The sequence below is a fragment of the Delphinapterus leucas genome, chromosome 2 (assembly GCF_059928025.1).
Source record: "Delphinapterus leucas isolate spDelLeu-1000000601 "Yukka" chromosome 2, BTC_Dleu_Yukka2, whole genome shotgun sequence".
Classification (NCBI taxonomy): Eukaryota; Metazoa; Chordata; class Mammalia; order Artiodactyla; family Monodontidae; genus Delphinapterus; species Delphinapterus leucas.
This window is the reverse complement of record NC_143130.1, coordinates 88224242-88241013: the sequence shown is the minus strand read 5'-3', so window position 1 is coordinate 88241013 and position 16772 is coordinate 88224242. Positions and strand designations below refer to the sequence as shown.

General features: G+C 38.3%; 2 protein-coding genes across 10 annotated transcripts in view; one reads left to right on the top strand and one right to left on the bottom strand.

Annotated features, from left to right (window-relative positions):
* The window catches only part of USP8 (ubiquitin specific peptidase 8), a 128148-nt gene that overhangs the window by 94539 nt on the left and 16837 nt on the right, over window positions 1-16772 (top strand). For 7 of the 9 annotated variants that reach the window (XM_089907239.1, XM_089907238.1, XM_089907236.1 and 4 more), the window contains 4 exons: window positions 353-589; window positions 1311-1453; window positions 4173-4305; window positions 4474-5304. In XM_089907239.1, coding sequence (XP_089763365.1) covers window positions 353-589; window positions 1311-1453; window positions 4173-4305; window positions 4474-4659 — 699 coding nt within the window. In that variant the 3' untranslated portion in view covers window positions 4660-5304. Of the gene's footprint in view, window positions 1-352; window positions 590-1310; window positions 1454-4172; window positions 4306-4473; window positions 5305-9130; window positions 9501-16772 lie in introns of those variants that run through there. The other 2 variants (XM_089907241.1, XM_089907242.1) reach the window with 2 other exon arrangements.
* The window catches only part of USP50 (ubiquitin specific peptidase 50), a 32508-nt gene continuing 21304 nt past the window's right edge, over window positions 5569-16772 (bottom strand). Inside the window, exon 7 of the mRNA XM_022587126.3 lies at window positions 5569-6553. Within this exon, the coding sequence (XP_022442834.2) occupies window positions 6362-6553 (192 nt within the window). The 3' untranslated portion in view covers window positions 5569-6361. The remainder of the gene's footprint in view (window positions 6554-16772) is intronic.

Below are 16772 nucleotides of genomic sequence, written 5' to 3'. Positions count from 1 at the left end.
ATAGATAGATAGAATGTATCCATCCATGAGACTAGGACAGCAAAATAACATCTGTCTAGTTGTAGCCCTAACTCCCAGCTCTTTTCAAAACCAGACTTTTCAGCTCTTTAAATAAAAATTTGTTGAGCAATTGCAACAAGTTACATCCTTTTGATAAAGTGGGTTTTGGTATTTTAGGAGGTTTTCTTGGCTAGAATTTTTTTGTAGCACTTGATGAGATTAGAATTCCTTTCTGAAAAGAACAAGAAGTGTTTCTAAATCTGCAGAGTGTTTGTATTTAATATACTCTTTCAATTTTATATTTAAATGTTGACTTTGAGATATTAATATAGAGTCTAAATTTTATTTCCAGGCTGATAATCGGAAGAGACATAAAGAAGAAAATAATGATCATCTCGATGACTTTAAAGCTGCAGAACACGCTTGGCAGAAGCACAAGCAGCTCAATGAATCTATCATTGTTGCCCTTTTTCAGGGTCAATTCAAATCCACAGTACAGTGCCTCACCTGCCACAAAAAGTCTAGGACATTTGAGGCTTTCATGTATCTGTCTCTACCACTAGCATCTACAAGTAAATGTACATTACAGGTAAGTTTAGGATTGAGAGAAAATGATTTGTTGAAGAAAAATTCTTTTCATATGCACATAGAGGTGTACTTTATTCAGTAATTTATTTCTCTTGTTTGCCCCATAAACATTTTACAGGTTAAAACTTAAACAAAAATTTTGTTTTAATTAGGCCTCTGTAGATTAGGAAAAAACCAGCATTTTTAAAAAGAAATTTTCCTTTTTAAAAGATATTTTCCTATAAAATATTCTTTTAGAGTTAATAATTTTTTTTAAAGTTTGTATTTATTGAAGTTTTAAAAGTTAATTTGGAAAATTGTATGTTGACTTTAATTTAGGTACAGTTTTATAGGAATTTGCTCTACATGGGTATATCAAATAAATATGTTTTGCAGACAACAGCGGTGTGATTTAGAGAGCTTGTTGACACCCTTTAGTGTTGGCTTCCTGTTAGTCAGAACTTCCGAGCCACCAGGTAGAAGTTCCTCAGTGCTCTCAGGGCATGCAGGACTTCTTCCCTCCACCATTGGCAGCACCACCACTCGCCACACTCTTTGTCACTGTCAGCTCCCATCTGGGTCTGCATCCCTCACTAGATCATAAACTTTGTGGGGGCAGGAGCTGTTTTGTAATAGTTTACTGTTGTATTCCTCATGCCTGGCAGAGTAACTTATTGAATAGATGCTCAGGAATACTGTGTTGAAAATATTAACAAGTATCTACTACTTGTTTTTGCCTCCAGGATTGCCTTAGATTATTTTCCAAAGAAGAAAAACTCACAGATAACAACAGGTTTTACTGCAGTCATTGCAGAACTCGACGGGATTCGCTAAAAAAGATAGAAATCTGGAAGTTGCCACCTGTACTTTTAGTGCATCTGAAACGGTAAAAGGGACACATTTTTCTTAGTGTTTAGTACTTTTTAGATGAAGGACTTCTAAGTCTTTTATTCTAAACACTTTGTTTTACTACCTGCTTAGGATGTATAACAAAGGAAGATCATCTGGTTAGGGTATCTCTAGGGAAACTAGGCAGAAATGATGAGATTCTAGTTCACCTTAGTGTTTGTAATAACAGGGCAAAGTGACAGCGTCACTCTTTCATATAATTCTGTTTTTAAAAATCTGTGAAACTAGCGGGGAGGGATAGATTGGGAGTTTGAAATTAACATGTACACACTGCTATATTTAAAATGGATAACCAAGAGAGTTCCCTGGTTGCCCAGTGGTTAGGACTCTGCACTTTCACTGCCAAGGGTGTGGGTTCAGTCCCTGGTCGGGGAATTAAGATCCTACAAGCCACGCAGCACAGCCAAAAAAATTAAAAATAAATAAAATAGATAATGAGTAAGGACCGACTATATAGCACAGGGAACTCTGCTCAATATTCCATAATAACCTAAATGGGAAAAGAATTTGAAAAAGGATAGATACATGTATATGTGTAACTGAATCACTTTGCTGTACACCCAAAACTAACACACATTGTTAATCAATGATAATCCAATATAAAATTTTAAAAATAAAATCAGTGAAACTAAATTATTGCATTTCAAATATGAAAATTTTAAATCATTACAAAACATTCAGTGAAAATGTATAAAAATAATGTTATACAATATAACTAACACACTATTAGATAAAATTTATCATTCAAACAACATAGTAAACATAACAAAAAATACTGTGCTGAAAATGAAATATATGAGTTTTTTTAAAGTATAATTTTTAAAGATAAAACATTAAGGATGCCATTGTAGAGTGCAGACGTATTTTTGCCCATATTTTTCCAGCCAATGAAAAAGATCTGGACCTATAGCAGTAGAAGAATAATGGCGAGAGAGTTGTAAAACATGTGCCAGGTCTTTTGCTCTGATTCTTTGTCTTTATGGTATCCATCTGTGGAGTGATAACTTTAAGTCATTTTTTGGAAAAACTTTTTAAAAGGAAGTTTCATCTGTTTATTGAGAGCTCTAATTTTTGTTTCAAAGAAAGCATTTCTTTTTAATTTTTTGTTTCATCTTATATTATTGGAGATTCTTAGGCAGTTATTTATGTTAATTTCCACATTGATATATTCAAATTCCTCTTGTGTAAATTTTCTAACAAAAGCTTGTATCAGTTGTCTTTTTCTGCTTCTTGCAGATTGTGGAGGTATAAACATTCTATAAATGATTACACATTTGTTCTGTTAAAATTTTTAATGCTGTGTATTACTCTTGGAGAATATCTAAAAGTATAAATGGTTCAGAGTTCATTATTTTTTAAATAATTCTGAAATAACCAGTATTTTGGTGTTTAAAGAAGCAGAATATGTCAGGCTAATGGAATGCCATTATTTCAGTCACTAATTTATGTGCTTGCAATTACCAGCTCTAGCGTCCCCAAAAGTACAAGCTTAAATCTAGACCAGCTCTCCTCTGTCATTCCTCTGTACTTTTGTGGTGATTAGCATTATAAATGGGGGTTTTCATAACTTTTTACCTTTGTAGAAGACTAATCTAATAGCTTTAGCTGGTCTAGGGATTAAGGGACCAAGGTATGGCCCTACCTCTACCACTCTAGCTGTTTGACCTGTGGTTAGACATTTAACTCATTATTGATGGGGGATTTTTGCAGAAACTAACGCCTGCGGCTGGCGATTTGTTATGTAAATGGATATTGAAATGCCTACAGTCAATACGTTCGGGTAACAAAAGACGTATTAATACGTCTCTGGTCAATAATGTGTTAATATCTGTGTACGACAGTTTCTTCATTTGTAAAACAAATGAAACCAAGTACAGCAAGTCCCCTATATACGAACGAGTTCTGTTCTGAGAGTGCATTTGTAGGTCCAATTCATTTGTAAGTCCAACAGAGTTAGCCTAGGTACCCAACTAACTCCACTATATAGTAATAGGCGTACTGTAATAGGTTTATAATACTTTTCACACAAATAATACATAAAAAACAAACACAAAAAATAAAACAGGGCTTCCCTGGGGGCGCAGTGGTTGAGAGTCCGCCTGCCGATGCAGGGGACACGGGTTCGTGCCCCGGTCCGGGAAGATCCCACATGCCGCGGAGCCTGCACGTCCGGAGCCTGTGCTCTGCAACGGGAGAGGCCACAACAGTGAGAGGCCCGCGTACCACAAAAAAATAAAATAAAATATTTTTAATCTTACAGTATAGTACCTTGAAAAGTATAGTAGTACAGTACAACAGCTGGCATACACAGGCACATTCACGTCTTTGGAAGTTCACAATTTGAAGATTCGTATGTAGGGGACTTACGTTATCTTTTTCTTCTTCTTTTTTTCTCTTCTTTTTTTCTTTTTTTTCTTTTTTGGCTGCACCATGCAGCATGTGGGATCTTAGTTCCCCAACCAGGGATCGATCCCACGCCCCGTACATTGGAAGCACTGAGTCTTAACCTCTGGACCACCAGGGAAGTCCGAAACCAGGTGTCTTTAACAGGTCCCTCCACTATTAAAATTCTGATTGTGTGTTTGAAATGGATTTTATGGTCCTGTCTAAAAATCTGGATTGTTAATGAATGAATTAGGGTTCATTCTGATGTCTTTGGTCTGTCAGTGTAATTGCTGTAATGTTATGCTCTACAGTTTTTCCTATGATGGCAGATGGAAGCAAAAATTACAGACATCTGTGGACTTCCCATTAGAAAATCTTGACTTGTCACAGTATGTTATTGGTCCAAAGAACAATTTGAGGAAATATAACTTGTTTTCTGTTTCGGTAAGTATCTCATTAAACTAAATACATTTTCTTTCGAAGCAAACTAAAAAACCCAGTTTCAAGTGGTTCCTTACCTCATAGGAAAGTAAGAACAACATAAGTCTTTGAAATTATTGACATATTTTAAATAATTCAATTTGATTTGATTTTCTGTCTTGTTTGGCACAGAATCACTATGGTGGGCTGGATGGAGGCCACTACACTGCCTATTGTAAAAATGCAGCAAGACAGCGGTGGTTTAAATTTGATGATCATGAAGTTTCTGATATTTCCGTTTCTTCTGTGAAATCTTCAGCAGCTTATATCCTCTTTTATACGTCATTGGGACCACGAGTAACTGATGTAGCCACATAAGGAGAAGTAGGTTATAAGCTAGTTATCTTTTAACAGGCTGAGCAACACAATTCTTGAAATGCTTAAAGATTCTGGATAGCTATAGCTGGCCATTTAAAGGAATTCTAGGACAGTGAGAGTTGTGTTACTATACCATATACTTCAGGTCAGTGCTGTTATCAAAAAACTGACCAAGAACATTTAACAAGTATTGCAGTAAGCATTCCTTACAGGTACCATTTATTTCAAAACAACTTTTTTAGTTTGCTCCAAAGTTAAAATAATTAGCTAAGCATAATTATTCTCCTGGTCTAAAAACCATTGTATCCTTTATTTTCCTTTTTACTGTTATGGCCTTTTCACATTTCTAAATCCCAGCTTGATCTATGAATACTCTAGAATGATGTAAAACAGATAGGAATGTATGTGTATATATTTATTGCACACTTGCACATCAAGTCGATGTACATAGTATAATATGTGGTCCTTTTGTGAAGGCTAGAACTCAGAGGATTGCTTTTTTTTTTCTTTCCTTTTGGCCTATTCTGAGTAATTGCAGTGCTTTCTTAGGGAAATGACAGGGCAAAGCTATTTTTCTGTTGGCTTTGGGCTGTATTTGTGCACTAAATCTTTATTCTAAAAAAATAAATGGAAACTTTTCTTTAATTTTTTAAATGAGAATTTTCATTTACACCTACATTAAAATCTTATTGAGAAAAATAATTTAAAACCCTGTAAGTGTTGTCTTTAATTTTATATTATTAAACATAGAACAGTAGAATTACAGATTTTATACATACACTCTTTATACCACTACAATGACTTAAAATTTAGTACACTTATTCCTTTGCATCACTTGATTCCACTCATCCTTTACCTTGACCCTGAACTGCACATAGCACTTAAGATGCTCTCAGAGTTGGGAGTCAGAGTAAAATATAAATAACTTAATGCCCAGACTCATTCTATCAAGAGTAGTAGAATTCTTAGGATTAAGATAAAAAGAGATGAGTCAGACATGACTGCAAAGTGAACTGCATTATAAACCACATCTTTACAAAGTGATGTATTAAAAGGGATAGAGGAGCTTAGAATTTATCATTTACCTCAGGGACTTAGTTGTTATAGGTAAAGTCAATATATAAATATAAAAACAAGATTCTAAAGGTGCTTCTGAAAGATGTCACCATTAGTGGACACTCAGGAAGAAGATGAAAGGAAGGTGTTGAATTGTGAAACTGACAACGTTTCATGTTCTACAATTAGTCTGAGAGATTATAGTTGCCTAAATTATCTGAACAATTAAATATTTTCAAATCACATTCCTAACCTCACAGAGCCACCTGAACAAAAGTTATTTTGGTTTAGCTCCATGAAGTATCTTTGGAAAATAATTTGTTGGATATATATAATTATTATGAGATAGTTTATGATAAAAATACACACTAATAAACACTGTACGTTGAAACCTGAACATAATACTTATAATCTGATTGCTTTGAAGGTCCCCATTCGTTAGCATTGCATCATTTTCATGCTGCCTTTTTTTAGTGGGCCAGGACCCATCTTTTTATAGACTTACCTTGTGAAGGTTGCATAACATGCCAGAAAGACTTAAAAATGTCAGTGACGCAAGTAAGTTGCAAGAGTTTTAATGACAAAGCAAAACTTAAGTACTAGGTTCTAATTGCTAGTTTTGCAATTTTCAGGAAACACCATTTTCCTAGCTCTTGTGTTTTTGTATAGGTATAGAAAAGGGCTGGCAGCTATAGAACAGGAGATATGCTGTAGCGGTTTGAACTGAAGTATCTGGAATCTCTCTGACTCGTGTGTCATCAAAGTTATACCAGGCGTGAGTCACTGAGTTTTTGCAGAAAGCAGTGTAGTGGCCACCATCCAGATCACCAGAGTGGTTCTAGGGGAGAAAGGAATGTCACGCAGTATTTACATTTGAATACTTTAAATATTAGAACCCAAACGATAGGGCCAAGAAATATTTTTATAATTGTCCCTTATACTGGATTAAAAGCTAAATCATACGTTATGTTAAATCATACATATAGCCTGACTGGTATATTCTTCATGTCACTGAAATGGTTATATATTGTGTCCATCGATTATTTAATAGACTGTGAATGAAATAGGATAGTATTTGGCATCTTCTAATATTTATCAGTTAATACTTACTGAGCACCAACTGTACATAGACTATTAAACATCAAAGGAAATTTTAAAATAAGAAAATAGTCATGTTTCCTAAATGAGCTTATAATTTTGAAGACAGTCTAAGATAGACATGTAAAAAGACATTTAACATTGGAACAAGACATTAAAACAACTGCATACTGCTACCACACAATTTGAGGAGGTTGTACAGCAACAGCTCCCTTGGTAATCCAAGGCCCAAAAAAGAACCTGTTCTATTCTCTTTTTCCCATGTTTTCCCTAACCCAGTAAAGCAATGTTTGAAACAAAGGCATTGGAGAACCTCACTTCTCAGAAGGTGGTATGGCATAGAGCAGGGGTTGACAAACCATTTGCCCATGGGTCAAAGCCAGCCTGCTGCCTGTTTTTATATGGCCTGTGAACTAAGAATGCATTTTATATTTTTATATGGTTGAAAAAAATCAGAAGAATAGTATTTAGTGATGTGTGAAAATTATATGAACTTCAGATTTTTCAATGTCCTTAAATAAAGTTTTATGGGATCACAGCCATGCTCACTTGTTTATGTTTTTAAGTGGCTGCTTTCACACTATAACTGTAAAGTTGAATGGTTACAAGAGAGACTATAGAATACATGGCCTGCAAATCCTAAAATATTTACTATCTAGCTTTTTAAGTTTGTTGACCCCTGGGGTAGAGGGAAGAAAATGGATTTTTCTAGTCAGTTCTATGAATTCAGCTCTAATACTGCACAATGACCTTAAGGAAATTATTTAACCTTTCTGAGCTTTAATTCCCCTATCTTTTAAAATGGGTAATAAGACCTATACAACTACTATCTCTCTTATAGTGCTAGCACATAGGAGGTACTTATTAAGTGTTCCCTTAGACCTTCATCTTCCCCACATCTCCTGTTATCTCTTAGAGAAATATCCCAAAGCTGACATTTTAAAGATTCAGACTCTGGTCCTGGTCTTGGCCATGTGACCTTAAGCTGATATGCTTAAAATTCCTTATTTATAAAATGGTGCCCATAATATTGTGATGTAATTTGAGGAAAACAAAACATCTGGTGGATCCAGATGATGAAGTAATGTTCTAAAGTGACTACACAGATTATGGCTGGAATATGTTCTGTTTTGATGACAATGTAAACATACAAAATTGACATAGTAGAATAGGGTAGGGTGAAGCATCATTCTAGACTTCCATTCTCAGTAATTTTGGCAGACAATTAGCCTGAAAGCCTTAGTTACGAAACTGTAAAGAATGCTCGATAGGGACTTCCCTGGTGGCACAGTGGTTAAGAAACTGCCTGCCAATGCAGGGGACACAGGTTCGAGCCCTGGTCCAGGAAGATCCCACATGCCGCAGAGCAACTAAGCCCATACACCACAACTACTGAGCCTGCACTCTAGATCCCACAAGCCATAGCTACTGAGTCCACACACCTAGAGCCCGTACTCCGCAACAAGAGAAGCCACCGCAATGAGAAGCCCATGCACCACAACGAAGGGTAGCCCCTGCACACCATAACTAAAGAAAGCCCATGCGCAGCAACGAAGACTCAACCAGCCAAAAAAAATAAAAAAGAATGCTGGATAAAACATGGTAAATACCCTTTGAAATATATGGCTAACTTTAAAGACTGTATAGTGAGAGTAATCTCCAGGGGCCAAGAACAGAGGAAATAAAAGATGAGCATGATGTGTGGTTAATGCTGTGACTGCCTGAGAGCAAAGACAGTTTCTGGTCCCTGGAGCCACAGTGCTTGGGTTTTAAAGGTCACACAAGGGCTGGAGGTAAAGTCCTAAGTCCCTGCAAGGTGAGGAGTTGGATTGAAATCCACACACATAGCCACAACCTCTTAAAGACAGGCACCCTCAATAAAAGAATAAACTAGGGGGGAACAAATCCACCCTCCAGTGCTTAGCTTAGCTTAGGCTTTGGGTACAAAGAATAAAAGTCATTCCTGGAAAGTCGTTACCACAGACCTGGCTTCTCTTTGGCTGGGGATTCAAATTTACACTACTGTGTCTCAGAATCCTGTGAATTTAAGGTGAGAATGAAAAGTATTTTGGGGTTGCTTGGCAGAAGAAAAAGAATTACTTTCTGATTGATGCACCTTAATTCAGGCTACACAGGATAACCACATATAAAAACCCAGTGATGCTGAACTCACAATTCAGTATTACAGAGCATACACGGAAACAATTCACCATGAGTAGGAGTTTAGAGGGCAATAAATAGCAAGATTAAAAACTCCAAGGGGACATGGAGAAGATGGCGGAAGAGTAAGACACGGAGATCACCTTCCTCCCCACAGATACACCAGAAATACATCTACAGGTGGAACAACTCCTACAGAACACCTACTGAACACTGGCAGAAGACCTCAGACCTCCCAAAAGGCAAGAAACCCCCACGTACCTGGGTAGGGGAAAAGAAAAATGAATAAACAGAGACAAAAGAATAGGGACAGGACCAGCACCAGTGGGAGGGAGCTGTGAAGGAGGAAAGGTTCCCACACACTAGGAAGCCCCTTCGCGGGCAGAGACTGTCGGTGGTGGAGGGAGAAAGATGCAGAGCCGTGGAGGAGAGCCCAGCAACAGGGGTGCGGAGGGCAAAGCAAAGAGATTCCCGCACAAGAGGATCGCTGCGGACCGGCACTCACCAGCCCGAGAGGCTTGTCTGCTCACCCGCCGGGGCGGGCGGGGGCTGGGAGCTGAGGCTCAGGCTTCAGCTGGAGCGCAGGGAGAGTCCTGGGGAGCGCAGGGAGAGAGGCCTGGGGCTGGCGGCGTGAACACAGCCTGCAGGGTGTTAGTGCACCACGGCTAGCCGAAGATGCAAAAGACTTTTCCTTCCCTCTCTGTTTCCTGGTGCGCAAGGAGAGGGGATTAAGAGTGCTGCTTAAAGGAGCTCCAGAGACGGGCACGAGCCGCGGCTAAAAGCGCGGACCCCAGAGACGGGCATGAGACGCTAAGGCTGCTGCTGCCGCCACCAGAAGCCTGTGTGCGAGCACAGGTAACTATCCACAACCCCCTTCCAGGGAGCCTGTGCAGCTCACCACTGACAGGGTCCCGTGATCCAGGAACAACTTCTCCGGGAGAACGCACTGTGCGCCTCAGGCTGGTGCAACGTAATGCTGGCCTCTGCCGCCGCAGGCTCGCCCCGCACTCCGTACCCCTCCCTCCCCCACGGCCTGAGTGAGCCGGAGACCCCGAATCAGCGGCTCCTTTAACCTCGTCCTGTCTCAGCGAAGAACAGACGCCCTCCGGCGACCTACACGCAGATGCGGGGCCAAATCCAAAACTGAGCCCAGGGAGCTGTGCGAACAAAGAAGAGAAAGGAAAATCTCTCCCAGCAGCCTCAGAAGCAGTGGATTAAAGCTCCACAATCAACTTGATGTACCCTGCATCTGTGGAATATGTGAATAGACAACGAATCATCCCAAATTGAGGAGGTGGACTTTGAGAGCAAGATTTATGATTTTTTTCCCCTTTTCCTCTTTTTGTGAGTGTGTATGTGTATGCTTCTGTGTGAGATTTTGTCTGTATAGCTTTGCTTCCACCATGTGTCCTAGGGTTCTATCTGTCCGGTTTTTTTTCTTCTTCTTTTTAAAAAATTTTTTTTTCTTAAACTTATTTATTTTAATAACTTTATTTTATCTTACTTTATTTTATCTTCTTTTTTCTTTCCTTCCTTTCCTCCTTCCTTCCTCCCTCCCTCTCTCTCTCTCTCTCTCTCTCTTTCTTTCTTTCTTTCTACTTTTTCTCCCTTTTATTCTGAGCCGTGTGGATGAAAGGCTCTTGCTGCTGCAGCCAGGAGTCAGTGCTGTGCCTCTGTGGAGGGAGAGCCAACTTCAGGACACTGGTCCACAAGAGACCTCCCAGCTCCACATAATATCAAACGGCGAAAATCTCCCAGAGATCTCCATCTCAACACCAGCACCCAGCTTCACTCAATGACCAGCAAGCTACAGTGCTGGACACCCTATGGCAAACAACTAGCAAGACAGGAACACAACCCCACCCATTAGCAGAGAGGCTGCCTAAAATCGTAAGTCCACAAACACCCCAAAACACACCAGAAGACATGGACCTGCCCACCAGAAAAACAAGATCCAGCCTCATCCACCACAACACAGGCACTAGTCCCCTCCACCAGGAAGCCTACACAACCCAATGAACCAACCTTAGTCACTGGGGACAGACACCAAAAACAACAGGAACTATGAACCTGCAGCCTACAAAAAGGAGACCCCAAACACAGTAAGATAAGCAAAATGAGAAGACAGAAAAACACACAGCAGATGAAGGAGCAAGATAAAAACCCACCAGACCTAACAAATGAAGAGGAAATATGCAGTCTACCTGAAAAAGAATTCAGAATAATGATAGTAAAGATTATCAAAAATCTTGGAAATAGAACAGACAAAATGCAAGAAACATTTAACAAGGACCTAGAAGAACTAAAGATGAAACAAGCAACAATGAACAACACAATAAATGAAATTAAAAATACTCTAGATGGGATCAATAGCAGAATAACTAAGGCAGAAGAATGGATAAGTGACCTGGAAGATAAAATAGTGGAAATAACTAATGCAGAGCAGAATAAAGAAAAAAGAACGAAAAGAACTGAGGACAGTCTCAGAGACCTCTGGGACAACATTAAACACACCAACATTCGAATTATAGGGGTTCCAGAAGAAGAAGAGAAAAAGAAAGGGACTGAGAAAATATTTGAAGAGATTATAGTTGAAAACTTCCCTAATGTGGGAAAGGAAATAGTTAATCAAGTCCAGAAAGCACAGAGAGTCCCATACAGGATAAATCCAAGGAGAAATACGCCAAGACACATATTAATCAAACTGTCAAAAATTAAATACAAAGAAAACATATTAAAAGCAGCAAGGGAAAAACAACAAATAACACAAAAGGGAATCCCCATAAGGTTAACAGCTGATCTTTCAGCAGAAACTCTGCAAGCCAGAAGGGAGTGGCAGGACATATTTAAAGTGATGGAGAAAAACCTGCAACCAAGATTACTCTACCCAGCAAGGATCTCATTCAGATTTGATGGAGAAATTAAAACCTTTACAGACAAGCAAACTGAGAGAGTTCAGCACTACCAAACCAGCTTTACAACAACTGCTAAAGGAACTTCTCTAGGCAAGAAACACAAGAGAAGGAAAGACCTACAATAACGAGGCCAAAACAACTGAGAAAATGGGAATAGGAACATACATATCGATAATTACCTTAAATGTAAACGGACTAAATGCTCCCAACAAAAGACACAGATTGGCTGAATGGATAAAAAAACAAGACCCATATATATGCTGTCTACAAGAGACCCACTTCAGACCTAGTGACACATACAGACTGAAAGTAAGGGGATGGAAAAAGATATTCCATGCAAATGGAAACCAAAAGAAAGCTGGAGTAGCAATTCTCATATCAGACAAAATAGACTTTAAAATAAAGACTATTAGAAGAGACAAAGAAGGACACTACATAATGATCAAGGGATCGATCCAAGAAGAAGGTATAACAATTGTAAATATTTATGCACCCAACATAGGAGCACCTCAATACATAAGGCAAATACTAACAGCCATAAAAGGGGACATCGACAGTAACACATTCATAGTAGGGGACTTTAACACCCCACTGTCACCAATGGACAGATCATCCGAAATGAAAATAAATAAGGAAACACAAGCTTTAAATGATACATTAAACAAGATGGACTTAATTGATATTTATAGGACATTCCATCCAAAAACAACAGAATACACATTTTTCTCAAGTGCTCATGGAACATTCTCCAGGATAGATCATATCTTGGGTCACAAATCAAGGCTTGCTAAATTTAAGAAAATTGAAATTGTATCAAGTATCTTTTCTGAACACAACGCCATGAGACTAGATATCAATTACAGGAAAAATTCTGTAAAAAATACAAACACATGGAGGCTAAACAATACACTACTTAATAACGAAGTGATCACTGAAGAAATCAAAGAGGAAATAAAAAAATACCTAGAAACAAATGACAATGGAGACACGACGACCCAAAACCTATGGGATGCAGCAAAAGCAGTTCTAAGAGGGAAGTTTATAGCAATACAAGCCCACCTTAAGAAACAGGAAACATATCGAATAAACATCCTAACCTTGCACCTAAAGCAATTAGAGAAAGAAGAACGAAAAAACCCCAAAGTTAGCAGAAGGAAAGTAATCATAAAAATCAGATCAGAAATAAATGAAAAAGAAAGGAAGGAAATGATAGCAAAGATCAATAAAACTAAAAGCTGGTTCTTTGAGAAGATAAACAAAATTGATAAACCATTAGCCAGACTCATCAAGAAAAGAAGGGAGAAGACTCAAATCAATAGAATTAGAAATGAAAAAGGAGAAGTAACAACTGACACTACAGAAATACAAAAGATCATGAGAGATTACTACAAGCAACTCTATGCCAATAAAATGGACAACCTGGAAGAAACGGACAAATTCTTAGAAATGCACCACCTGCCAAGACCGAATCAGGAAGAAATAGAAAATATGAACAGACCAATCACAAGCACTGAAATTGAAACTGTGATGAAAACTCTTCCAACAAACAAAAGTCCAGGACCAGATGCCTTCAAAGGCGAATTCTATCAAACATTTAGAGAAGAGCTAACACCTATCTTTCTCAAACTCTTCCAAAGTATATCAGAGGGAGGAACACTCCCAAACTCATTGTACGAGGCCACCATCACCCTGATACCAAAACCAGACAAGGATGTCACAAAGAAAGAAAACTACAGGCCAATACCACTGACGAACATAGATGCAAAAATCCTCAACAAAATACTAGCAAACAGAATCCAACAGCACATTAAAAGAATCACACACCATAATCAAGTGTGGTTTATTCCAGGAATGCAAGGATTCTTCAGTATACGCAAATCATAATCTACGTGATACACCATATTAACAAACTGAAGGAGAAAATCCATATGATCATCTCAATAGATGCAGAGAAAGCTTTCAACAAAATTCAACACCCATTTATGATAAAAACCCTGCAGAAAGTAGGCATAGAGGGAACTTTCCTCAACATAATAAAGACCATATATAACAAACCCACAGCCAACATAATCCTCAATGGTGAAAAACTGAAAGCATTTCCACTAAGATCAGGAACAAGACAAGGTTGCCCACTCTCACCACTCTTATTCAACATAGTTTTGGAAGTTTTAGCCACAGCAATCAGAGAAGAAAAGGAAATAAAATGAATCCAAATTGGAAAAGAAGAAGTAAAGCTGTCACTCTTTGCAGATGACATGATAGTATACATAGGAAATCCTAAAGATGCTACCAGAAAACTACTAGAGCTAATCAATGAATTTGGTAAAGTAGCTGGATACAAAATTAATGCACAGAAATCTCTGCATTACTATACACTAAGGATGAAAAATTTGAAAGTGAAATCAAGAAAACACTCCCATTTACCATTGCAACAAAAAGAATAAAATAGCTAGGAATAAGCCTACCTAAGGAGACAAAAGACCTGTATGCAGAAAATTATAAGACACTGATGAAAGAAATTAAAGATGATACAAATAGATGGAGAGATATACCATGTTCTTCGATTGGAAGAATCAACATTGTGAAAATGACTCTACTACCCAAAGCAATCTACAGATTCAATGCAATCCCTATCAAACTACCACTGGCATTTTTCACAGAACTAGAACAAAAAATTTCATAATTTGTATGGAAACACAAAAGACCCCGAATAGCCAAAGCAATATTAAGAACGAAAAACGGAGCTGGAGGTATCAGGCTCCCTTACTTGAGACTATACTACAAAGCTACAGTAATCAAGACAGTATGGTACTGCCACAGAAACGGAAAGATAGATCATTGGAACAGGAAAGAAAGCCCAGAGATAAACCCACGTACATATGGTCACCTTATCTTTGATAAGAAATGTACAGTGGAGAAAGGACAGCCTCTTCAATAAGTGGTGCTGGGAAAGCTGGACAGGTACATGTAAAAGTATGAGATTAGATCACTCCCTCACACCATACACAAAAATAAGCTCAAAATGGATTAAAGACCTAAAATGTAAGGCCAGAAACCATCAAACTCTTAGAGGAAAACATAGGCAGAACACTCTATGACATAAATCACAGCAAGATCTTTTTTGACCCACCTCCTAGAGAAATGAAAACAAAAATAAACAAATGGGACCTAATGAAACTTAAAAGCTTTTGCACAGCAAAGGAAACCATAAACAAGACCAAAAGACAACCCTCAGAATGGGAAAAAATATTTGCAAATGAAGCAACTGACAAAGGATTAATCTCCAAAATTTATAAGCAGCTCATGCAGCTCAATAACAAAAAAACAACCCAATCCAAAAATGGGCAGAAGATATTTCTAAATAGATATTTCTACAAAAAAGATATACAGACTGCCAACAAACACATGAAAGAATGCTCAACATGATTAATCATTAGAGAAATGCAGATCAAAACTACAATGAGATATCATCTCACACCAGTCAAAATGGCCATCATCAAAAAATCTAGAAATAATAAATGCTGGAGAAGGTGTGGAGAAAAGGGAACACTCCTGCACTGCTGGCGGGAATGTGAATTGGTACAGCCACTATGGAGAACAGTATGGAGGTTCCTTAAAAAACTACAAATAGAACTACCATATGACCCAGAAATCCCACTACTAGGCATATACCCTGAGAAAACCATAATTCAAAAAGAGTCATGTACCAAAATGTTCATTGCAGCTCTATTTGCAATAGCCCGGAGATTGAAACAACCTAGGTGTCCATCATCAGATGAATGGATAAAGAAGATGTGGCACATATATACAATGAAATATTACTCAGCCATAAAAAGAAACGAAATTGAGCTATTTGTAATGAGGTGGATGGACCTAGAGTCTGTCATACAGAGTGAAGTAAGTCAGAAAGAGAAAGACAAATACCGTATGCTAACACATATATATGGAATTTAAGAAAAAAAAATGTCATGAAGAACCTAGGGGTAAGACAGGAATAAAGACACAGACCTACTAGAGAATGTACTTGAAGATATGGGGAGGGGGTAGGGTAAGCTGTGACAAAGCGAGAGAGTGGCATGGACATATATACACTACCAAACATAAAATAGATAGCTAGTGGGAAGTAGCCACATAGCACAGGGAGATCAGCTCGGTGCTTTGTGACCACCTAGAGGGGTGGGATAGGGAGGGTGGGAGGGAGGGAGATGCAAGAGGGAAGAGATATGGGAACATATGTATATGCATAACTGATTCACTTTTTTATAAAGCAGAAACTAACACACCATTGTAAAGCAATTATACTCCAATAAAGATGTAAAAAATAAATAAATAAGAAAAAAAAAAACTCCAAGGACTTTAGGTAATAGAGACTATACAGAGAGTATATAGACATTTAAGAAAAGGAAGCAAACTGAAAACCTAAAAAGAACTTTCAGAAATGATAAATACTTGAAATTAAAAATTTAATGTAGCGAGTAAATAGTACATAGAATTGAAGAGAGAATGAATAAACTATAGAAACAAAACAGGAAATTACCGAGTGTAGTAGCAACGAGACGCTGAATGAGAGACTTCCCTGGTGGCACAGTGGTTAAGAATCCGCCTGGCAGTACAGGTGACATGGGTTCAAGCCCTGGTCCAGGAAGATCCCACATGCTGCAGAGCAACTAAGCCCATGTGCCACAGCTACTAAGCCTGCACTCCAGAGCCCACAAGGCACAACTACTGAAGCCTGCACGCCTAGAGCCTGTGCTCCACAACAAGAGAAGCCACCACAATGAGAAGCCTACACACCGCAACAAAGAGTAGCCCCCACTCGCCGCAACTAGAGAAAGCCTGCGCACAGCAACAAAGACCCAGTGCAGCCATAAATAAATAAATAAA